The sequence below is a fragment of the Tasmannia lanceolata genome, unplaced genomic scaffold, assembly GCF_043159265.1.
Source record: "Tasmannia lanceolata isolate RefF3 unplaced genomic scaffold, GAP_Taslan_0.1 ptg000019l, whole genome shotgun sequence".
NCBI lineage: Eukaryota > Viridiplantae > Streptophyta > Magnoliopsida > Canellales > Winteraceae > Tasmannia > Tasmannia lanceolata.
In genome coordinates this window covers 3185355-3210417 of record NW_027518696.1, presented here as the reverse complement: position 1 = coordinate 3210417, position 25063 = coordinate 3185355, and the positions used below count along the sequence as shown (strand labels likewise).

Genomic DNA, 25063 nt, shown 5'->3' with positions numbered 1-25063 from the left:
AACCGGTGGGCCGGGCCAGGTGGTACGGGCCGGATCACAAATGACACGGAATCTTACAGGTCACTATTTTGTGAACCCAGACACCACCCATATGGGCCGGGTGGACCCGCGGGTCACCCAATTTTTTTATTTTTATTTTTGATGAGCCATAACATAAATTGGTAGGATCAACGGATTCTTTATGTTTCTATTGATTTGCTTGGACGAATTATCAACGGCTTAGATTTTGTTCCTGAAACCCTAAAAGAGGCTTGATGGATCAAAGACGTAGGATCAACGGATTCGATCACACAGATGTGGCACATGCGGGCCCAACGAGTGTGTAGTAGCATATACCAATCCCATCTTGTAAATACCCTTTTTAAAGAGAAATGTTATCAGCACTAATTACGATTAAATCTCTCTCACACAGTATATGTAATCCGCTCTCTCGTTTCAGGTTTTATTTCACTATTCCCATTCCGGAGAAGGAAAAGAAAGAAGAGAAAGGAGAGAAAGTTGGGAGGATGTCGGTTCTGATAGTTACAAGCTTGGGAGATATGGTGGTAGATTTGCACACGGACAAATGCCCTTTAACCACCAAGAATTTCTTGAAGCTCTGCAAGTATAACTCTCCCCTTCCTTTCTTTAACTTTCCCTTTCTATTTTTCTTCTGTGCCTTTTTTTATTTGTTGGATTGAGTTTATCAACACTGTATTCTTTTCGGTGAAAACGTGGAAACCCAATTCCAATTAGATCAAATTTGTTCAAATGGCTTGTTGGGTTCGTCCCTCTTCGTTCATCTCTCTCTATCTCTATCTCTCTCTAGGATTTCTGTGATGGTTATTTGCTAAACATGTTGAATTACGCTTTTGTAATGTTATCCGAATCTATTGATTAATTCATAGGGTTTCTGTGATGGGTTTTTGCTAACCTTGTGAATTGTGCTTTTGTAATGTTATCGGAGTCTATTGATTAATTCTTAGGGTTTCTGTGATGGGTTTTTGCTAAACTTGTTGAATTGCGCTTTTGTAATTTATCCGAGTCTATTGATTAATTCGTAGGGTTTCTGTGATGGGTATTTGCTAAACCTGTTCAACTGCGCTAGCAACTATGGAGGGAGAAAATCGAAGAGCTCAACTCTCAGCTTATGAATCCCTTCTCTGGCGAGCTTATCCGCCTCACCATTTCCCGACCTCCTTATATGATTGAAAGATATCGAAGATGATCCCACCCTGTCCTGAATCTCATCCAATAGAGCTAGCGTCTATCCCTTTTGTAATGTTATCAGAGTCTATTGATTAATCCATAGGATTTCTGTGCTGGGTTTTTGCTAACCTTGTTGAATTACACTTTTGTAATGTTATCCGAGTCTATTGATCAGTACGTGCTCTTGTATCATTTGAGTTGCTCTTATAAATAGATGGAAGCCTCTCACATTGTCGGTGCTCATCAGAAACCTAGGTTTTTATTGTTTTCCTTGAAGGTTTTCATTGATAGGTTGTTTGTGAATGCTATAATTAAAATGTTCATGTATCAATCAAAATTGAGTGCATTGTTTGTTGGTTATTCATAACTAAATTGAGATTGCTCAAATAAATCAGGGTTTTGCTGAGTGCATTGGAAACTGTATCTTGCAATAATTTTACACATATTTTCAGTCTTTTACCCATTTTTTTATAAAACTTTCTCAAAACATGTGTAAAATACAGTTTCCAATGCACCTAAGGGCACTCGTTAGCAAAACGCAATAAATTATTGGGTACTCTCCAGAAAACCATTCCTCTTCTGGTTGTTGGGCAATGACTTGCTTGTTGCTATTAAATGGGAAGATTTTCTTTTGGAACCTTAATTAAGTGCATTATATGCTAATGCTTCTCTTTTAGAACCTTAATTAAGTGCATTAGTAAAGTTATGCAAATGCTTCTTATCGGTTTGTCATTAATAGGTTGAAATTATTTTCATCTCTAAGGTGTTGATACTTGCAACTCATTTCGAAATAGACAAAAACTGACAAAGTGATTATAATTTATTTTTTTCCTTCCTTTTCTGTTTTAGGTTTCCTTGTGTAGGTGGTAAATAATTTCACATTTACTTTCCTACCTCTTAGGAATTGATTAGTTTGGGCTTATTCCTCTGATGGGCTCTTCTTGTTTGGTCAAATGCAGGATTAAATATTTCAATGGCTGTCTATTTCACACAGTTCAGAAGGATTTCACTGCACAAACTGGTGACCCTACTGGAAGTGGCACTGGTGGTGATTCTGTGTACAAGTATGAAACTGCATTCTTTCTAGTATGGGAAACTACTTTCAATTATACAAGCCTGAATTGATGGAATGACATTTTAATTTTCCATTCCTTCATTAATCATCACATATGGGCCAATCAAATTTATCTATATATCTTCCCTTTATTTTATGAAGATGAGGATGGGTAATTTAGTTCTCAAACTGTCCTACTATTACAAAATCAAAACAAATTGCTTTAATCTGGTTATGATTTTAGTCTAATATATATCTGGATTTCATATGCGGTTTTTCTTTTCATGAAGAATGTGATATTGCTCTGATCTTTACATGGATTGAATGTCATAACAGTTTCTCAAAGTGTGCTATGAGTCCTCCGAGGTTATGAGAAATCCCATTTAGCACTCGGGATGACATTTAAAGTCCTATCGGGTCAAGGAATAGCACCTATAAAAAACTAGAAGCTAACATGCATATATGATAAGTTTTTTCAAAAATATATTTTTCCCATTTTGAAAATCATAATCCCATGAAAAATGGCATTTAATGGATTAGTCTGTGTGCTAATACATCAAATCAACAATTAGTTGATGCATTTGCACCCTAATTTAAGAAAGAACTAAAATACCCAAAATGAACACATACTTTTCAACGTCGACCAAAATCTTGAAGTTCTTATAATACAGATGAAGCGTTTTGGTCGACATGATCGAGATGACACCGGCATGTTCGTAATTTTGTCGAAATTTTGTAACGATGTTACTTCAGTGGAAAGTCGTTTTAGTGAGGACCAAAACTGAAACTTGTAGGGCGAAATTGGCACGTTTCGACCAACACTTGACATTATGCCCGCTCCTTATTTTATTTATTCAGATGCTTCTGAATACACAATAGGTGAGTCATCTGTGTTTCAATCCTTTGCTAGTCTATTGTCCATACCTCTGTTACCTTGGCTGATGGATCTGATAAACTCATGACTAGCCATGTGTCCCACCAAGTCCATTTCACTCCCTCCAGTCTTACAATAGTAAATTAAATGTATTCTTGAACTGCTCATATGGTCTCATAACAAATATGTTAGGAGGATCATAAAGAGTAGGCATAACATGGATTGAGAGAAGAATTTTATTTGATTGAAGATAATAGCCTCACCACCCTTTGTGCTCCTCAATATGTCAAACAAATACACATATTGCAGCCTTTGGGGAGAACTTTCAGATGTGATTGACTGATCGTAGGTACATAAACATAACACACATGGCCTCATGTGTGAAGTGTAGTAATCTGGAACAGCCCAACAGCCCCCACAGATGCCCTGATAAGGAGATTGTTAATCAAGAATAAGAGATGGGGGGCTGTTAATGATATGAAGTGCAATAGAAAAGGCCTCTCTCAACAGATGTTTTGGAGCACCGGAATGAATAAGATAAAAAGGAATTTTTCATTTTTAATTATGGTTAGTTTTCCTGGAATTTAGGAGATCATTAAAAGGGTTTTGGAACTCCCATCCGTTCTCAAATTCTATGGCTGGTTGGGGGGTGATTTAAAGTTAATCTTAATCTGGAGATCTTTCTGTAGTGAATACCATCTGAGAGGAAGTATATTCTGACTATGAAGCTTAGAGAAATAAAAGAGTTTGGATTGGAATAAGAATGATCATGTTTGTAGGACCTTTACTAGTTTTCAGGAGAGTAAAACCTCAGAATTCACGACTGTTTTAACAGCAGTCCATATTTAGTCATTGCCGTAGTTCTATTAAACCTCTATGAGTTTTACTTATTTCAAAAGTTGATATAAGGTTTGCAAAGGATTTTATTTGCAGGAGTCGTCAAATTTAAGGTTTTCTAAGTGTATATATAGGGATTATTGCCGAAATTTCTGCAGGAGTTTCATTTCCCCATGAAATTTGTGTGGGTGCTTGAAGCTCAGTTTGAAGTTTTAGTTTATTTAATTCTGCTTGCTTCTCTTCTTCTTTTCTTTTCTTTTTTTTTATTTTCCTGTTTAAGGGGCTGCATTATTTAGCTCTGTTGAGTTATTATATGAATATTATTTGCATGAACAAACTTTTTAATTTCTATCAATGTCTGCAAACCTGTTATGTAAATACGAAACAGGTTCTCGGCTTTCAGTTCAATATATTTGTTGTTTAACTGAAAATATTTTTATGTTAAAAATTGTAACTTTTTGTTTTTGATATATTCAGTACACTAACTAAGCTTGATTTGAAGAAAGCAACACGATTCCTCATATTTGGAGGTCTTTGTTTTATTGCATGAACAAACTTTTTAATCTCTATCAATGTCTGCAAACCTTTTATGTAAATACGAAACAGGTTCTCGGCTTTCAGTTCAATGATATTTGTTGTTTAACTGAAAATATTTTTATGTTAAAATATGTAACTTTTTGTTTTTGATATATTCAGTACACTAACTAAGCTTGATTTGAAGAAAGCAACACGATTCCTCATATTTGGAGGTCTTTGTTTTAATCTGTGTTTACATGTTTTCTGTTCAATATTGCTCAACAATTTCTACATCCTCTTGCATAATTAGCCTTGACTTATGTCTCTACATAGTTCATCATTCATAGTTCAACTGTTATTTGCATCTAATTGTATCCGCGTATAATGTCATCCTCCTTTCAGATTTCTGTATGGTGATCAGGCTCGCTTTTTCGGTGATGAGATCCATCCCGGTCTAAAGCATTGTAAAATAGGCACGGTAGCTATGGCTAGTGCCGGAGAGAATCTTAATGCTTCTCAGGTATACCATTACTTTGCTTGCAAATGTTTTTAAGATCTCATCCTTGAAGCATTTTTGCATTTTCCTTCTTAGTATTCGGTCTATGAATACTCTAACTCAGTATGCGACACTTGTGTCCGTGTCCACAAATCATAGGTATTTTCAACTTCCATGGTCCAATGCTAATGTCCCTTGCCAATGAAATGACATTAGAGCAGTTTCTTACACCACCAACCAACCGCTTACGTCTCTTTTGAGAAGGCAAATTCCCGTATGCAGAACCTGAGCCTGCACCTCGGTCTTATTTAAATAAGCATTGGTTTCCGAGCAAACAACCATTGGAGTTTAATTTGATAAGATTAGGACGGGAAGGGACCCATTCGCTTTGGATTTCTTCTTCAAGATTCTTCCCACCAAAATTTTCTTCCATTTTTTGAGAATGCCTTGGTTAGAGTAGCCACGGAATTTCTTTCTAGATGCAGCCCAGTTTACCAAGGACAGCTTGCTATTCACTAGCACACAAACAAGAGAAGAAAACTTGTTCTAGAAAGTTCTAGCATTCTTTTCAATCCACAGTATACACACCATTGCGAAAGGAGTCAACGACCCCAAAATCTGACCCATAATTCCCCAATGTCTACAACATCAGCCCTCAATTAGGGAAATTAAAGAGTGATGGAGAACCCAATCCACCCCAAACCATGAGAAAATCTTGCCCCAAATGTCTATGGCTCCTTTGCAATGACTAAATATGTGATCTGCCGATTTTCCTCCTTAGAAATGATGCATCTGTTGCTGTAACGGAACCTTTGCATTTTCTTACTATTCAACGTGTTAATTTTCCTCAACACTTCTGTCCATGTGAATGCTTGAACCTTACTGGGAACTGAAGCTTTCCATAAGCTTTTCCAACTAAAGCCGATATATTGTCCTAGGAGAGGAGTCCCTAGAACAAACACATCAAAACAGTTCTAGTCGATACATTGCCCTGGGATTTGGGGCCCTAATTCTTCTATTTTCTACCACATGAGACAAAACAGCTCTCGATAGCAGAACTTTCTTTGAAACTAACCTTCAGCTGGCATTATATTCGTTTGTGCTGTAGAACTTTCAAGGGTGTTACATATTATCTTACTATGCTCATGGATTGGTTCTTTGCAATTATTTATTTATAAACTAATGTATTTGTTCACGTCTCCAGTTTTATTTTACATTGCGGGATGATCTTGAATATCTGGATGGCAAACACACGGTTAGTTTTCTTACTATCTATTACCATATGTTTTGGCATTTAATCATCTTGTTTCCATTAATAATGAAATACAACTTCTCTGATGCAGGTATTTGGGGAGATTGCGGAAGGCTTAGAAACCTTGATGAGGATAAATGAAGCATATGTAGATGATAAAGGAAGACCATACAAAAATATCAGGTTTATTCTTATTCTAGAATTATTATTTACATTGCTAGCACTTAGCATCCAGTGTCTTTTTCTTTGATTTTGCAAATATGAAAATGCAATTCATGCAAAACCGAAGGTTTTCCAACAATAGAATTATCACATCTAAGTTCGCAAGCTTTAAAATTGTAGCTTACTGATGATTTGATGCTACCGGCTTATAAATTGTTCATTTGATTGAGAAAGCGGTCGCTATCGATACTGATTAGGGCTGATGTTGTTGGTACTCTTGAAATCATTTTCGTCACCATTTAAAAGTGGAGAAATTATATGGTGACCGCTTGGGCACGTACGCTAGCGGGGCATCTGCCCTTGATATTTGATCCAACAGCAGCTCCTTAAAAAGTTGAAAAATTGGGCTGCTGTTGGATCAAATATCCAGGGCAGATGCCCCGCCGGTCTACATGCCCGATATGCCACGGTATAAAATCTCTTAAAAGTGTGATGTGTTGTTTATCACCTGGAAATGTTTCTCTAGGAGAATAGCTATATATGTACAAAGTCATGTGTTGCTGCAACGAAACCTTCCTGAGAAGTGCATTACAGCTTCAAAAGTATTCATTTTGACAAAATTGTTTTCTCATTTTTTTTTCCAGTTCCTTTCTCCAGCCATGCTATATAATTTTAATGAACAAGTCATAACTTTAGCTTATTGATGGTTCATTGCTAATGGATTTTAACTTCCTCATGTGATTGAGAAATCCAGTTGCTGTATAACGTTTGGATCAGTTAGTTGATGTTACTCTTGATATCAGATTTCTGTCACCATTAAAATGTATGACATGTTTGCGAGCAGGAATGTTTCTCTAGGAGAATAGTTGTAAGTTTACAAACAAGGTTTAAAATTTCGGTTTGGGTGTCGATTTCGGCCGAAATTCAGTAATAAAAAAATTCAGCACTGTTCTGAAATTTCAACCAAAATTTAGGAAAAGGCAAAAAATTTCAGGAAAAAAATAGAAATGTCTGAAATTTCGGCCGAAATCTGGGCTGACACCGAAGTAATGTACTTTCGGTGTCGGCCCTGGCCAAAATCCGAAATTTTGGATTCGGCTGAAATTTTAAACCATGTTTAGAATTCGTGTATTGCTGACATAAAACCTTTCCGAGAAGCCCATTATAGCTTGAAAAGTATTCATTTTGACAAAAGCAAATTCTCATGTTTTCCTGTTCCTTTGGTTTGCTTCCCCGTACGTGCGTTATAATTTTGCTGGATGAGTAACTCTTGGTGTCACATGTGATTTTTTACTTATAAACCCTGTAAAAGGTTTCTTGCATTTGTAACTTGTTCCTCCTATCCTATTGTTAATAATGTCTTCACTCTATTGTAATGCAACAGAATAAAACATGCATATATACTGGATGATCCTTTTGATGATCCTCCTCAGCTTGCTCAATTAATCCCTGAGAGATCCCCAGAAGGCAGACCACCGGACGAGATTGAAGATGTACGTCTGGAAGATGACTGGGTGCCAATAGATGAGAAATTGGGCCCCGCAGAGCTTGAGGAGGAGCTGCGGTTGAAAGAGGCACACTCCAATGCAGTTTTTCTCGAGACTGTATGTATCGGTTGGAAATATCTTGGTTCGGTATTTGTTTTCTGAATTTTTTGTGTAACTGTTATTCAGAGTATTATGATGACCCGTACGCTTCACAGGTAGGAGACATTCCAGATGCTGAGATAAAGCCCCCAGAGAACGTCCTATTTGTTTGTAAACTTAACCAAGCTACAGAAGTGAGTGTTTAATCTTGACTGACTTAGCTAGTTCTTGCTGAGTATTATGAAGACTTACGTAGGCTTTCGCTTTACTGTAGAAAGGTTTCTTTTTCTGAAAATAAAAATTGCCTGGCCACTTACTCCAGATTGCGTCTAACAATATGTTATTTGTTGTCTTTCAGATAGTCTTTTATTTGTTATTCCAGACTATCATCTTCAGATGAATGTGATTTATCTCACATATATATCTATGCTGCAGGATGAGGATTTGAATACAATCTTTTCACGTTTTGGAAATGTATTATCGTGAGTGCATAAAAATGATACCTTTTGTTGTCCAATAATTTCAGACCATTTTTTTTCTCTTTGGTTCTCACATCATAAGTTCATGAGTGCAGGGCTGAAGTTATTCGTGATTACAAGACAGGAGACAGTTTATGTTACGCTTTCATTGGTGAGGTCTTTTTCTTGGTATCTTTACTTGTTATGATGCTAATTTCATGTGCAATACTATTGCACAATGCTTAATTCATTGCCTTCGTTTCAAAAAAAAAAAAAAAAAACTAGTAATCATCATTTCATGTGTTCATAGGTTCTCTCCCTTCAATTATGAAAAGTAGAGTTAGAGTGGTATTTGCATAAGTATATAGATGGAAAGCATCATTATATTATGCTTCAAGATCCATTAAGCCACTCTGCTTGCTTCTTTGTAGACATGTATGATGTACCAATCTTCATATTGACTAAGAGAAAATAACTAATTCCTTGCCTAATGCAAGCTTCTAAGCTCAATAATCTAGCTTCTTGTGGCACATTAAAAAAAAATCTAGCTTTTATTTTAACAAATATGAAAACAAGTGAAAAATGCAACATAAGGTCTTAAACTTGGTCTCTTCTAGGAACACATCTAGAATCCACTAGAGAACAATGAAAACACATCTAGAACACTGAGCCTGTGTTTTTCACAGCCTGTCCCAAGCCAGGATAAAGGAGGAGGGTTGGCGTCAGGTTGGCAGCCGGCCGTAAACGTTGCCACTCTTTTATGAAATGAATCCTATAAACTACATACGGAAGGAGAGATTGAAGAGGATGTTAACCATAGAATAAGAGCAGGTTGGTTGAAGTGGAAGCTTCCCTCAGGAGTTCTGTGCGACCGTAAAATCCCTACCAAGTTGAAGGGAAAGTTTTATAAGACAGCTGTGAGGCCAGCCATGATGTACGGCTCAGAATGTTGGGCCACCATGAAGCAACATATGCATAAGATGAGTGTAGCGGAGGTGCAAATGCTTAGATGGATGTGCGGCCACACAAGGTTAGATTGAATTAAAAATGAAGACATTCGTAAAAAGGTTAGGGTGGCACCAATTGAGGAAAAGATGAGAGAGCATTGCTTAAGATGGTTCGGACATATCCAACGTAGGCCTTTGGATGCTCCAGTGAGAAGAGGCGACTCGTGCCAAATTGATGGAGTAAAAAGAGGTAGGGGCAGACCGAAAACAACTTGGGTAGAAACAGTGAGGAAAGACTTGATAGCTAGAAACATAATAGAGAACATGACCTTGGATAGGATAGAATGGAGGAGAATGATCCACGTAGAAGAACCCAACTAGAGCCAAGATTCGAGCCGGGTATATTCCTTTCACCTTCATGAATTTTTTCTAAAGGATTCATTTAGTTGACCCCAACTAGTTTGGGACAAAGGTTTTGTTGAGTTGAGTTGAGTCGACGATTTACTAAAAATCAAAACAACAAAACACAGTATCTTTTTGCAAACAGGCCACATGTGGCCCTTCTATTGATGTCATCATAATGTTACTAATATGGCACAATGTTAAAAAATTATGACTCGAAAGAGAATGAGCCTAGTTAAAAGGAGTCCACTTGGGTGAGTCAATGATTGGCGTGGTCAACTTTTCGTTAAATTAAGTGAGTCAAAGGAGTATTTTAATTCACTTGGTAAGGCGAAACTTGGACTCAGATGAGAACTCGGCTAAGATAAAAGGGAGTCGACTCGGACGAGTGAATGATTGACACAAGAAGTTTTAAAACAGTGGTATGGCCTATGATACCAGACACAGATGCAAAAATGAGAATGTTGGTACGATTCGACTTTTGTTTGTAAAATCAAGGACACAAATATGACTAATATGATATTTTTTGGGGGGAATTGCTAGCGTCCATCGCAAAAGGCATTTCACGGGTGGTCTGTCGCATGTCAGACCACCCACCTCGTGAATGGAGAGGGCGCGGTATCTGAGCTCAAGCTCAGAGAGAATTTCTGAGGTAGAGTTCTTAAATAGGGCATCTCCCATGTTGTTTGACTCGTCCAACCTATTCATTCCATGGAACCTGACATAGATAGGTTGTTCCTAAGAAACCATTTTCATGCAATCATCCTAACCGTTCGATGTGTATAGGCACAAAATGGACCATTTTCTAGACGTCCATTTTAAACCTCCACAAATCAACGCTTACCATGATCCTATGGAGATGATTTCTTAGGGACACCCTATCTATGTTAGGTCCTATATAATCAATATCTAACATAACCCAAACAACATAGGGACCCACGCTATTTAAAAACTCTAGCTCAGAAAACCTATATGAGCTTGAGCTCAGATACCATATATCTTTTTTTGGAATAGCTATGATTGATATAATATTAATAAATATAAATTTGTAAGGTTATATTATAAAATATAAAAGCTTCAATGTTTATCATGTTATGATTTTTAAGCGATCTTGAAATTGTAGATAAATGGTAGTACACTCATGTGTCTTGTTTGATGAAGTGCCTTTGTTTTTGCTAATAACAATGGCTGGTTTTATATTATGCTATTAGTTATTGTGTATTTTTTCCTTAGTAAAGTTTACTATTCATCCAAAAAATCTGAACAATATCATGTAGCATGTTATTCTATTTTGTCTCCATCACATTATAATAGTTGATACTAGAAGCTAAGGAAATTCCTTTTGATCTTCTATAAGGTGTTTTTACTTGTAGACGTTATTGTATTTGTGTTTAGTAGTAAGTATGACTTATTTTACTTGGCTTATTAATCATTTTTTTAAAAAAAAAACATTAAAATGAGAAACAAAATAACAGGAAACAAAGGGAGCAAAGATCGCTACATACAGGGCTTCGCTAGAAACACCCCCCTTCACTAACAATTCGATGTTTTATTTTTCAGATGTGTGTGAATCCATTGAATGTATTTCTACTTGTGATTAGTGTTCTCTTAATACCCTAGTGCTCATTGAAATTAACCATCTGCTTGCACTTTCTTCTCCAGAGTTTGAGACAAACGAAGCATGCGAACAAGCATATTTTAAGGTATATTTAGCCATTGTTATTTATTTATTTATTTGAATGGCATATATTTAGCCATTGGTACTCTTATGTCTTTTGCAACTTTTGCTTCTCTGTTCTATGTTGAGCAGTTTCAATGAGTTTTAACTTTCAATAATGTTGTTACAATGACTATTGCATAAGAAGATAATGTATATTTCATAATTTTCATTACTGGTCATGAACAACCTGAGCTGACTCAGCTTAAATTGTCAACTCGTTTGGTTGGTTGAACTAGAAACTCAACAAAACATAGTAAACCAACAACAAACATCAACAAACTTTGTCGAGTCAATCTATCAAGGCTGGCTTTGCCCCAAGTTTACCTCTTGTACTAATGGTGGTGACATCATAATGCCAACTTTGTTAAGAGTGTGGTAGCAGTGCCAATTGACATTTGTGTTTATGATTCATGCTGGCATTTACTTTTCCCTTACATACACTCTAATAGGTGACTAATTAGAGTTAGCTATGTAAATTATTTAGTAGTTAGTAAATCTACTGCAATGGAATTCTTCTCTATAATCTTTCCACGACTCTTAACACTATAACAAAGCCTACTCTTCCATGTGTATGACTGTGTTTGCTATGTTCTCAATTTCAATCCTAATATGAAATAGCTTTCCACTAAATCACTTAAATATGTGATTACTCACTCCCGAATAGATTATAAGTGTGTCAATCCTCTTAATGTTAAGAGATATATAACTATTGATGTGACAAATATGTCCTTTTTTCAAATGAAGAGAAATCTCTTTCTCAGCCCGACGCTCCTCAAGGGAGCTTGATTATCTCAACAAGGCCAGAGCTGTTTTTCCTACCGCTGGGGGAAAAGTTGCAATTATTTTCATTAGTCTATACGGGCATAGTGGTGGTGTTTTGACTAGCCTGGATATCCAAAGTGATGGCAGTAGTGGCATCAAGATATATGCTCCAGAGGAAAAGAGAGGATACATACAATTACTTGTATCTAGTGCTCCAATCAATGCAGTTATTTTTCCTCTCCATGTTTTTGTTATTGATTTGCCTAATACATATTGTAACGTCAACCACATGTCCCTACAAAGCCCTGTTCATCACGAAAATGGGCAAACTGAGTTATTATGATTTGTGGAGAACTAGCCTCATTACTTCCCACTCGGCGAGAGGTGCACTTAACTCACCTACCCGCTCATCAATCACGGTGTTCAGCTGACTTGCACTGATAGACTCTACTGTATTGGAATTAGGCGCCCCATCTTTTGACTGCTGTCAACTAATCTCTTCAATGTTCGATTCTACTCTACGTTAGAACATTTCTGTGAATGCTATTACGAATTTCCGATCTAATACATATTGTAACGTCAACCACATGCCCTACAGAGCCCTGTTCATCACGAAAATTGGCAAACTGAGTTATTATGATTTGTGGAGATTTAAAATTTTTATATTTGATTGTTGGCTTTGTTGAGTTGGCTAAAATTGGCAAACTGAGTTATTATGATTTGCCGACGCCGACAAGTTTGGGACAAAGGCTTTGTTGAGTTGAGTTGAGTAGATATTTGATTGTTGGCTAAAATTTCAATTGGTTTTGGTGGGCCATATAAAAATAAACATAAATAATATTTTTTTTCCAATAAGGAGTATTATTTTTAAAGTTAAATAGTTTGAGAAGTTGGTGTTCTAGGTTTCTTGGACGTTAGAATGTAATGAACTTCCTATTTCTATCTTTGGCTGCTCTAAAATAGAAATTGGCATTTATCTAGGTTGATCTAAGGAGCAAAATTGATCTTATAGCAGTGGTTGGGATTAAACTTGGGTTGTAGGGTGATTTGGGCCTCTATATATGTGTTTTGATTATTTTTCATGAGTGACTTGACTAGAAGGAAAAAAAATGAAAGTTTTATTTTCAGTTTTGGGTTTTACTTTTCTTCGATAATATTTTGATCAATTCTATTGTTTTTTATCTCTTGCATTGTTTGTGAAGATCTACTAGATTATTTATGTGATTGTTCAATTATCTAGCAAGTTCTCTACTTTTGATGGATTCCTAGTTGTTATACTTGCATGACATGCCATACTTAATTTTTGTAAAGAATCCAATTAAGATTTGTACTCAATATGGGCGTTCATTAATTTAATAATGTAATTAAAGTATGTGTATTGGATCCAAAATACTTATATGCACTTCAGCTGAGGCCATGGTTTTAAATTTCATCCGAAATCTGAAATTTCGGGTTTCGGTCGAGTCCGAAACCAAAATCAGGTATACCGGAAACATTACAAAATTTCAACCGAAATTTCCTTTTTCCTGAAATTTCGTCTGAAATTTAAGGAATTTTACCCAAAAATCTAATTTTTGTTCATTATTTAATATTTTCCTGAAATTTCGGTAATTTAGCCGAAATTTTGTATGAGATAAAATATTATTTTAATTAATTTCGTCGGATTTCGGCCGAAAGACTATTTATTGGGCTAATCTGCTAATCCCCTACCGGTTTGGCTCTCTACTGACCTGTATCGCTTTCCTGTACTGACCTGTCTAGTGAGACCCCGATGGATCTCGATTCGGGTTGATAGAAAAAAGCTTGAGTGCTATCTCTCCGAAGTGAAATCCTTGTATTAGTAGTCACTAGGAAGCCTTCCCCCTAGCTAGAGGAAGCCCCATAGCAAGTGAGCGACCAGTTCTTCACTCTCTGTCCCGTCTGAGTTTAGTTCGTCTCTCTGGAGTATGAGATCCCATTTCAATCAACTTGGCCACCGAAGAAGGCGAAGGCTGGGCCAACTTACTGCCATGTCATGGTTGAAGCTTTAGGCTCCATAGACGGACCTAAGTATTAGGTATTAGGGAAGGGAGGACACCGCTCAGCTTCAAAACGGAACCTGCGAGCTCCGCTTTCAAAGCGAAGAGTGCGTTATGCCCTGTGGCCGCCTGCCTGGTGGGGGCGGCTCCTTCGTTTCGGTGAGGACTGGAACTCATTCCGAAACCGAAATTTGAAACCATGCCTGAGGCATTAAGATGCAGGAGTAATCCATTCGTCTGGTGAAGAAACAATCATCTAGTACATGGCTTCTGCACATTTTCTTGAGCCACAAGCCACGAGTCCATGCCCAACCCTCTACATATGGGAGCTTATGTGTCTGACACATGGCTATCTTATCGGTTGGTGCTTAATCCCAAGAAATATATATCTATTGACCCAAATTTTCACATCCCAATTGCGAGGGTCTTAGAGGGATTGGGGATTTTCTATCATTCTCTAGTTTTTTTTTTCTCAAATACAGTAAAAAGAAATAAGAGGAAATGTACCTGCAAGTCCACATCAAATTCCCACAATGCCTTTCCTTAATCACCCATTGTATTTCATGTATTTGAGAATGATTTCTTGTACCAAGTAATTTAAATAGCTTAAATAGAACTCTAAATGTTCCTTTCAATTGAAAGGGTGTCCAAATCTTCTTGAAACATCGCAATTGTAAGCTACCGTATATCATTGCCATCATATTATGCTCATAATATGAGCAGTTATTTGAAATTGCATGAACAATTGTCATATATATATATATATATATATATATATATATATATATATATATATGAAGCATAGGATCCCTGAAGGGAGTGATTCGTCCGACAGAAAAGGTCAAACCCCATCTCGATTAGTAGACTAGTAGGGGTGTGTTATTTGAAAAGGGTCATATTTCTATATTATATACTAATCATAAGTAATAAATTCTGTTTTTGCATTAATTTTTTGTAATTACCTTGCGTAAGTTGGCATGGCAGATGGACAACACATTAATCGATGACCGAAGGATACATGTGGATTTCAGTCAAAGTGTTTCTAGATTGTGGTCCCAATACAGACGTGGTAAAGCTAGTCAGAATGGTAAAGGTAAATCCTAAACTTCTTTCTTTGTTGTTGACCAGTTATCCACACATAATTTGTCATAGACATTTTCTTCCTTTTAATTTTCTTATGTGTTTCATGCTTTCATGTTTATTCTTGATGCAACTAACAAGGAACTATTTACTTTGATCAATGGAATGCATTACTCAAATCCTTTTATTGTGCTGTTACTTTCACTGATCTGAGATGTGCTCGGGCAATTCTTTGTACCCAAACGGATAAACCCACGCAACAGATAAGCCCGCTCATCTTATTGTACTTGTGATGCAGTGCATTAATGGAATCTCAAAATGATGCTCTTTTAAGTTTTGTAAACAGGGTTCCTTTTCAACACCACTCAGCTACTTCCTTCAACAAGAACCTCATTCTTTCTAGCACTTGTAGTCTGTGGTAGGAGAGAACAGAGTGACCAGGGTGTCTAGTGAAGGCCATAAGTCATCAGATCTGAGTATGAAAGAAGTTCAATTCATTTCCGCCTCCTTCCAATATGAAACTAGATTGCAATGGAAGGATAAAAAAAGGCTTTATATGAAAGCATGAGTGCAGCAGGTGCTATTTGTGGTCATGATCCATGAATCCTTTGCAGACAAATGCTGGTGACCCTTGCAGACAGATTGGGCTTTGCCATCAAGTGCTTGGATGAAGAATTGCATGGCTTTGTCATGGTTTTCCATTCTTATCGCCCCGCCCCCACGCCCAACACGCACTTACACACACAAGGATTCTGCAAAAGCTTTAGCGGTTTCCACCAAGGTGACCCTTTCTCTCTTCATTTCACCCTGGAACCCAAGGCTCTTAACGAGCTATAGTAATCGATGGCTGGGCTTATCAAAGGATTTAGGGTGTAATGTTTTTCTTTTGGAGACCATACGCCATTGTTTTTTTTATTTTTAAAGATGACAATTTCATTGATATTAGAAAAGCATTGGGGACCAGTGGTCCCACCCTGCATTACAACATATCAATAAGACTGGATCGGGTATCCCCGGAACCAGAAAAGGTAGGCCTAACCAGAACACCTTTACTACAAAAATAAAATTTCCTTCACTATACCATTCAGTCCCTCCTATGATTCCAAAAAAAATACGTCCATCCTCTATTTTTAAAACCAAAGCCCACTTCTCAAGTTAGCGCCAATAGTAACAAAAACCAGAAGTTATTGGCAGCAGAGGCAAACACACCCAAAATGCTCCTACTATATCTATAAGAACAACGGGGTTCGTTACCCAGAGCATTTCTCCAAATCTTCCAAAATGGAGTTGAATTCATCAAGGACCAATTCCTCTTCGAACGCTTGGTCTTCCTCATTCGAGTTCGATTTTTCCGAAACTTCTGCTCTTAAAATCCAATCCTCCAGCCTTGAAAGCCCATCCTCTTGCTTTGCTTCCCAATCCAATCTCCTTTCTCTTATTTCATCCATCATGAATTTGACAAAGAGGGGGTGTTTGTGCATGGGCTTATGGGTTTCTTTCACTTCGTAAAGCCCAGTTAAATGAAAGAAAACGTCCCTACTCCTATAGGCCTCTCTCTTAAAAAGAGTCCATTCCTTTTTCAAGAATGCACCAATATCCTCTCTGGGTGTTGGAGAGGATTTTGAAGCCTTTTCTTCATTATAGCTTAATCCCCTGAATCGTAAAAGGAGGTCCTCTCGAGTCAGTTTATTAGAAGACCGCTTCCTTTTCCTACTTGGTTCTGCTGTGGAAGAGGGGGAAATGGGGGAAGATTGATTCTAATCCATACTCCGAGCAGGCTGAGAAGTGTTTCCAAGGATGGAAGACACATAGGTAACCGCCAAGAAGATTTAGGCCTCAGGCACTAAAACCAATAACCGCCCCCATAATACACATAGAGCGAGAGTGCCCACCTGGAAATGTACTCAGATATGACCCCTTTAAACTTCTTGACCATTTATCTCTGCATTTTCAAGTGCCAAAGATAATAAGACAAAAGATCCTGGTTTTACGTAAGTATCGATATAAGGACCCAAATTACCATGTAATGGTTTTCCCGCAAAACCCCAAAATTTCTCTAGAAAAATCATTGAATATCACTTTCCATGAGATCACATTACCCATTTAAATTTGTTGCTATTTCCTCCAGCATATGGTCTAAAATTCTAAATATCATGTAACATATATAGGCCATTCATTTCCAGAGACTTCTGGATCAATTGCCATCTTATTTTTTGTCGTTCATTTTGGGAGGCAGAAAGGGTGGGTTAAGATTATAGTTACCAATTTCGTTCCATTGGGGATGGAATCTTCAAAACATCCCATTTCAGCAAGAAACAATAAAGGAACATATCGGCCAGTATTCCAATGAACTCCCGATTGTCTGATCATTCCTATCATTCCGGTTGTTCCCGTTTGTTCCAGTCAGTTCTTATTTTTTATCTTTTTAATATTTCCGTACCATTTTTTCTTGAAAAAAGTTATATGTCATTAAATATTCACTTGAAATATGAATTGCGGTCAAATGTGCAATTTTTTAAATAAAAAAGAGAAGACCAAATTTAAGAAGCATCCAAGAGTTGGAAGAAAAGAATAACGAGAAAGGAAGAGAAATAATACGAAGAAAGGAAAAGAAGAGAGAGGGAAACTCGTGGGAGTTTAGAGTTAAAACTCCCATATCTAGTTATACATATAAAAAAATTACGCGCTGAATTTTTATCTAGAACCTTTGTAAAATGTTTGCTAGTTGATGTATAGACGTGATTTCCTTGCCAATAAACCTTTCTCAGATTAAGCAATATTCTACTTTGATATGATTTGTCTGCTCATGAAACAATGGATTACCATTGATGTAATTAGCTGCTTTGTTGTCACAAAACATCGTCATTGGCTTGTCGATCATAAAACTCATAATTTCTATAGTCCCCGACCATATTAACTCATATGCAATGTGACACATTGAACAATATTCAACCTCTTTTTGGGATCCAAGCAACCCGAATGATTTATCAGCGGCTTGTCACTTTTATTACACTGAACCTTGAATTGTCCACTCATATACATGTAGATTTTCTTCTATTGTGGTAATAAGCTTGTTATACGTAATCTACTATGAGGTATTACTAGAAGCACAGAAAACACTATCAGAACTGTGAACTTTGCAGTAGTGCTACTCTATGCTATAAGTCGCGTAACAATCTATTAGCCAAGCAATTTTCCTTGTGGTTTTGTTGTAATCAACAGCAATTGGCATCACAAACATGATCTGTTGTATGATTGATCCTCAACGAATCCCTTTTTGTTGGATTGAACCCTGATGTGATTCACTTAAACAACATGTCGATTTTCTCTTTTGTTATAGCATTATTATGATTTGTTTGGTGATACAATGATGCAATTCTAGAGGCATGTAGAATTTTTGTAGGAGGTAAACTTTCGCAAGCATTCAGGTTCAATAATACAATATTATGAAGTCTCATCATGAAGGGAGTCATCTTCTGTAAACTGCCATGATATTGCTAATGTTTATTGCAGGGATTGCATTGTTAATATTGAATCTAGATCCAAGATACCATGCCGCTAAATTCAAGCTGTGGTTTCTTAGCCTCTATGGTTCAAACACTAAGAATTACTGTATTTCAACCTCTATATTGTAGCTTTGAGGATTGGTATCCCAAGAAATCTCTTCACAACACTAAGAATGGCTGCCGTTGTTGAATTGAGAAACCAAATCAGCACACAAAAGTATATACTTATCACAGAGGCTAAGAAACCTTAGGTTGAATTTATTGGCACAAGACCTTGGCCTTTATAATTTTGGGTTCTTATTTGTTTTTAACAAATCAACATTGACAGCTATTCTTAGTGGTTGTATTTTATTAACAGTACCCAGAAATCATAGCCTTGAACTTCCATTTGGGTTTTTCCATCCAGATGGAGATCAATTGTAAATTAGTTAAATTCTGCATTGTGTACAGGCCGTGGCTGCTTCAAATGCGGTGCTCCTGATCATATCGCCAAGGATTGTGCTCAGAATCCAAATACGAAAATGCAACCACCAAAATACACTTTGAAAGAAGAAAATAAACAGCATGGTGGAGATGCTCGCCAAAGGTTGCAATCTCTCTCTCTCTCTCTCTCTCTCTCTCTCTCTCTCTCTCTCTCTGTGTGTGTGTGTGTGTGTGTGTATTTATGTATCCCTCTCTCATGCATCAACAAAAACATGTGTGCAGTTATGAAATGGTGTTCGACGGAGAAACTTTGGAAAGGCCGGAACATGAGAAAAGACGCCCTGACCATGATACAGAAGATATATCAAAAAAGTGGAAGAGGGATAGTCGGCATTCAGAAGATTCAAGACATAGGTATCAGAATAAGAGAGACTCCACAAGTGACAGGCACAGGCATGATGACAGAGGCAGAGGACACAGGGATGACGATAAGGGTGAAGGAAGCAAGTTCAGAGGAAGCAGAAAAGATGATGAATATCATGGGAGAGATGGTGGAGAAAAAATAGCAGAAGGGCATAGAAGTAAAGAGGATCAAAAGAGACATGATAGCAGTTTTCACAGCAGGGACGAGCGATTTGATAGAAGCATACATCGCGATGATGATCATCATAAGAGGCACGAGCGAGATGGGAGAAGAAACATTGATCAGGATGGTTCTCCTCTCTATAGGAGGAATAGCCAAGATGATAGAAAAAGAAGCATTGACCACAATGGTGATTCGTACAGGAGGGAGGATCAAGATGATAGAAAGAAAAGCAAAGATCGCAAGGATGATACTCACAGGGGTGATGAGCGAGATGATAGGAAGAGAATCAAAGACCACGAGGGTGATACCCGCAGGAGAGATGAGCAAGATGATAGGAAGAGGAGAGATGAGCAAGATGATAGGAAGAGGAGCAAAGACCAAGATGATAGGAAGAGGAGCAAAGACCGCAATGGAGATACTCACCGCGAGCGGGATGATAGAAAGAGGAGCATAGACCACAATCGTGATGCTTACTCGGATAAGAGGTTTCGAGTTTAGGGGAGATGAGCAGTTTTGCTTATAAAAACTAATGGGTACACAAGATGAATTCACGTATGAATTTAGTTGCTTTGCATTGTTTAATGGCCTTATTAGTACTAATGCAAAAGCAGGATCTTGACTATTGACCATTGTTCTTAAAATCCCTGTTTTGCCTTGGGTGGGTGAGCTCATTGACTTGCTGAAGCGACTTAGTTTTGCCTCGGGTCGGTGAGTTCTTGTGTTTTGCGTATGTGTTTAAACACCTTTTAAATCCAAACCAAACTTAAATATGATAATTTGCAGATAATAATTATTATAGTTTTAGAAACAGCATAGTTAATGGCTTCCAAAGAGGCTCTAAATTAATGAAAATCCTCTTGCTTGTTGCAAGAAGATGATGATTGTTATTTTTAGAAATAACATAGTTAATTTGGATGATGATTGTTGCAATATTTTCACCTTGGCCCACCCAATCGTCCATTGTGGGGCCTACTCACAATGGGTCCCATCAAACAAACGCTCGTGATTTGCAAGCGCAGAGTCCATGGATCAGAGTACTATCAACTATTGTTCTTGAATTAGTGCTTTTGGATCAATGAGGAACCTCTTGCAGCTCACATTGACCGTTGGAATGTTAAGGGCCTCTTTGGAAACCTCAAAGTTATTTGCATATAATCTTCTATGCAAATGGTTTATATAATCTTCTATGCAAATGGTTTGAAGTATTGATTGTTTTCAAAAAATGAAAATCACCTCTGCCTTTTACCCCTCTTCCTAGTTTTTATTGGTGATTCACAATCACTTCTGGGATAGCCATACCCAATGCCGAACAGCCCCATTAGTAAGAGTACTTCATGATTTAATTTGCAAATGGGACATCAAGGCCTCTTTGGGAAATTTTTAATTCTGAGAAGAAAAAAAATCCCATGAAAAATGAGTTCATCAAATGGTAAACTTGCTCATTACTACTACTCAGAGAAAACCTCTGATTCACTGAGGTTCTTTATTCCAACAACTATTAATGTGTCCCTCTGCATTCAAACAGCATTGTGGCGCCTGAAGGCCAATGATACCTGCAAAAAAATTATAAAGATAAACCGATAAACGTAAAGATTAGATTAGGATGAGCAGTGGGTGTTTGATCATGTAAAGCGAAAGTGCAAACAGAACAATAGGGCTGGCTCACCGCAGGCTATTCGACCACCAGCATTTCCGGTGGTTTTGCTGAGTTCATCTCCACCTGCAAAACAAAGGCAGCAGTTTTAAGCTTTGCGCATACTTAGATGGCTCAAAAGAGGCTCAAAGAACAATCTGAAAAATTGGTGGAATCATCTCAACATCAAAAATCATTTGTGAAAAACTAATAATTTGCATCTTTGAGAAGATAGTAGTAGGCTGTTCAATTAACCAGCAGCTAACAGTTTTTAACATATTTTTGAATGGTGGAGAGAATTTATTCCAGACAAAAACAACAAGCATATGACCAGAGGATACAACAATACATGACTGAACTGGTCACAAACAACAAAATAAGATAAGGCAACACTTTTTTTCTCCTCTCCCATATTTCCAGTGTAATTAAAAACTTTTGGTTCCTAAAACAGTAGACCTAGAAACCATATAACCCTTTAGCCAAAAGACAGTTTTGAAAGATTTTTGCTGCATAATGATTTTAACATCCAGCTTAGGTGCCTCTATGAAGCCCATATATTCACCCAAATTCAAGTCAATTATATATTCTCAGCACAAGCAGGAGGCTAGATCTAACATGACACCCCCAATCATTTGTTCCATTCCTCCCAACCAACATCATGGAATCGCCTCAAGACTCTACCATGAGCTACTCATAATTTAAAATTTTGAAACTTTAGAAGAAAACATCTCAATCCTTAAGAAGAAGTTTTCTTCTAATTAAAACCCCTTAGCCGAAGGGAACTTCAAAGCAAAAACTCATCAGGCTCAGAAACTGACCAACTCAGTGAGGCCTTCTTTAGTTGATAATGTAGCCACCCGAACAATTTTAAACTGTTCTGAAATCTGGAATGCAACAGCTTTTAGAAGATCCAATTTTACATTCAAATGTCACAGATATTTGAACTAGTTTGGGACCAAGGTCACAACCCATCTCCGGATGGAGATTGAGCTCCCTCCAAAGACTAAGGACTAACCATATGACAAGCTCTAGAATCTAAACCTGCAATCAATTCTAGGCCGAAAGAAATAGCATATGCTGGGTGATGTGCAACCTGCACAGTTCCAACTAACGAGGAAAACCAAAATCAAATTCAGATAGCAAAAACTTCAGCCTTCCATCCAGAACTTCTCATCAACATTAAAGCAATAAGGTTCCCCACTGCCCATTCAGAGGGGAGAAATCATGCCTAATTAACTATATTAAGCCCTCAGCTCACCTTAGATGATCCTTGGTGACAGATATAATAAGCTCAATAACCTCAACTAATAATCAGCACACGAATCCAAGATGAGGAAATAGTTTTTTCAGCGAATTAAAATTTTCACACCAGAAAAATAAGCCTTTTTTTTTTTTTTGAATAGTCAGAAAAATAAGCCTTAATTTGCACATTACTAGAAAAGACAACTCTGTAGTTATTTGCTAGCAAAGTGATTAAGGATTTTTTACCGCAAATCAATCATTTTATTAAAGCATGTGCAGGTGGCTCAGATTTGTCCAATATTAGGATATTAACAAGGAATGTTGAAGATTCAAATTTTACAAAAGAAAATATAATATTACCCTTTCCAAGATCATCAGGATCAGCATGGACAACAACAGCCCTTCCAACAACAGAATTTGGTCCAGTGAGAGCAATCTGCAAACATAAAATAGAGCTTCTAAATCAGATACAAAGGAATGATTAAACACTATAGCATAAAGAGGAAAAAATTTCAGTGTTCTAAACCAAATCACCTGAGTGTCGACTATGGTGAAATTAACACTACCTGAAACATGAACTCCATTAGTAGTATTGATATAGTATTAATGGATAGAGCATAATTCATCCATGCATAGAACTGACATATGTCTATTGAATTAAGTGCCAATATGATTATATAGATTTTATCTATATGAAGTAGTAGTAATATTGATTATACAGAATAACAGTTAAATAGAAGAAAGAATACATACCATCCATCCTCGTTGGCAGTAACATTCCCAAGATCACCAGCGTGTCTGATCTCATCCTCAGAAGCACCATGCTCATTGTTGGCAGGGTTAAAATGTGCTCCTGCAACCAAAACTTATTTCTGTTAGTATTCACTTTCCTTGTTTCCTGATAAGAATATATGGAAGATCCCCATATAGGCACAATACCAGTTGACAAACAGCCATTTGTTGTATCACCAAGGGAATGGACATGGAACCCATGGAGCCCAGGTTTAAGACCAATGATACGCCCTGTCACTGTAGTTGGGCCTGTAAAAATCACTTAAATAATGAGGGGAGAAACTCAAAGAATAGTTTAATTTCTATGAAAAATTGTGAGAATAGATACTTATTATTTCAACTAAATGTTCTAACTGAAATCAAATTATCATCTCTTTCCTGGGTGAAGTGCACAACGCCTTTGACACCCTCACTCCCAAAAAGAACACCAACAGCCTTCAACATTGTGGAATGTGATCTAAAGCAAAACACAGAATCATGAGATATCTACATAAAGAACAAAGGTCAATAAGAGAAAAGAACATTTCTCTTATAAAATATGGATTCTGGGTTTAACAATTAACAAGTCAAATTAAAGAAAAACTAATTCCAATGAGGAAAAATAAATGAGAGAACCATGAAATTCCTTCCCAATGGAAACTGCTTCACCATATCTTTTTTCATCTCAAATTAGATTATACATGTTGGCCTTTGTCTTCATTTAGCCAAATAACTCATAGGCCTCAAAAATGGTAGAAAATGAAGGTTCAAAACAAGGAGCAGAGAAGAAACTAAAAATTGAAATACTCTAAATACCTGACATAATAGATGCATTCATATATCCCAGATCAAAGACAAGTACAAAATATTTAAGTCATCATTCCATCACCCCTAAATAGAATGAAGTACCCCAAACCATTCAGCCCATTTAAGTAGGAATTCTCATCATGCCTACACTAAATCTAAATATATGTAAGTGCAAAATAGGGAAAAAAAATGCAACTAGAACAATACCACTTGCAAATAGAGACAAGGTTTGGACTTTGGTTGGTGTGGTGGTGGGAGTAAAATGAAGAGCTCTTTAATTTATCTAAGCACAAGAAGAGAGAGAAAAACGAGCTCCCTTTTCTCTGACTCTTGACACCTACTATTTTCAATGTTGTCCAAGTGAAGGCAATGCATCCACCTTAACATACGCCGCTACCTATCCATGTGAAGTCAATGTATCCACCTTGGAAATGTTCTTGATATTGGCACTACCATGTTTTGACAATTGCACATTTGTTTCTTAATTTATTTCAGAGAGCTTCTTTTGGTAATTAAGATAACCTTTAACAGCTAGATAAATACTAAAAGACAAGGTGAGTTAGTGCGGTTATCAAATTATGGTAGTGCGAATATCAGTAGCCTCTTGAAATGATACAATTTTGTATTGTGGGGCCAGAGTAAATGAGCACGACCAAGATGACCGTTGGCCTGCAAATGGACGGTTTAAATGAAGTAAAGTCTACTGGATGGCTAAATTCAATTGATGAGGGAGGTGCCACTAT

The 25063-nt window shown here is 37.1% G+C and overlaps 2 protein-coding genes across 5 annotated transcripts; one reads left to right on the top strand and one right to left on the bottom strand.

Moving 5' to 3' along the window:
* Window positions 1-394: 394 nt before the first annotated feature.
* Window positions 395-20675, top strand: CYP59 (cyclophilin 59). Of its 3 annotated transcripts, XM_077363171.1 has the most exons (13): window positions 399-604; window positions 2148-2252; window positions 4872-4989; window positions 6170-6220; window positions 6309-6400; window positions 7764-7983; window positions 8082-8159; window positions 8401-8447; window positions 8540-8595; window positions 11435-11475; window positions 15257-15365; window positions 19309-19444; window positions 19564-20675. In XM_077363171.1, the coding sequence occupies exons 1-13, from the start codon at window positions 507-509 to the stop codon at window positions 20363-20365; spliced, it is 1953 nt and encodes a 650-aa protein (XP_077219286.1). In that variant the 5' UTR covers window positions 399-506; the 3' UTR covers window positions 20366-20675. The 3 variants fall into 3 exon arrangements, with proteins under 3 accessions (XP_077219288.1, XP_077219286.1, XP_077219287.1); XM_077363173.1 differs by lacking the exons at window positions 19309-19444; window positions 19564-20675 and having other exon boundaries at window positions 395-604; window positions 15257-15376; XM_077363172.1 differs by lacking the exons at window positions 399-604; window positions 2148-2252; window positions 4872-4989; ... (6 more) ...; window positions 11435-11475; window positions 15257-15365 and adding an exon at window positions 15410-16133.
* A 610-nt stretch (window positions 20676-21285) lies between these two features.
* Window positions 21286-24661, bottom strand: LOC143853012 (uncharacterized). 2 transcript variants are annotated; one of them, XM_077362706.1, is made up of 8 exons: window positions 24528-24661; window positions 23904-23991; window positions 23682-23784; window positions 23496-23595; window positions 23277-23308; window positions 23103-23178; window positions 21534-21587; window positions 21286-21420 (listed from the first exon to the last, which is right to left on the bottom strand). In XM_077362706.1, the coding sequence occupies exons 3-8, from the start codon at window positions 23733-23735 to the stop codon at window positions 21338-21340; spliced, it is 399 nt and encodes a 132-aa protein (XP_077218821.1). In that variant the 5' UTR covers window positions 23736-23784; window positions 23904-23991; window positions 24528-24661; the 3' UTR covers window positions 21286-21337. The 2 variants fall into 2 exon arrangements, with proteins under 2 accessions (XP_077218821.1, XP_077218822.1); XM_077362707.1 differs by lacking the exon at window positions 24528-24661 and adding an exon at window positions 24330-24474.
* Between the last annotated feature and the right edge of the window lie 402 nt (window positions 24662-25063).

What these genes read in the sequence shown, in the direction of transcription:
- CYP59 (XM_077363171.1), top strand. Translation starts at nt 507, where the DNA reads ATGTCGGTTCTGATAGTTACAAGCTTGGGAGATATGGTGGTAGATTTG. An exon ending in GGTGGTGATTCTGTGTACAA is followed by an intron (nt 2,253 to 4,871) that starts GTATGAAACTGC and finishes TCCTCCTTTCAG; the next exon opens with ATTTCTGTATGGTGATCAGG. An exon ending in CGTTTTGGAAATGTATTATC is followed by an intron (nt 8,448 to 8,539) that starts GTGAGTGCATAA and finishes TCATGAGTGCAG; the next exon opens with GGCTGAAGTTATTCGTGATT.
- LOC143853012 (XM_077362706.1), bottom strand. Translation starts at nt 23,735, where the DNA reads ATGGGTTCCATGTCCATTCCCTTGGTGATACAACAAATGGCTGTTTGT. An exon ending in ACTGCCAACGAGGATGGATG is followed by an intron (nt 23,309 to 23,495) that starts GTATGTATTCTT and finishes TTCATGTTTCAG; the next exon opens with GTAGTGTTAATTTCACCATA. An exon ending in TCCTGATGATCTTGGAAAGG is followed by an intron (nt 21,588 to 23,102) that starts GTAATATTATAT and finishes TTTGTTTTGCAG; the next exon opens with GTGGAGATGAACTCAGCAAA.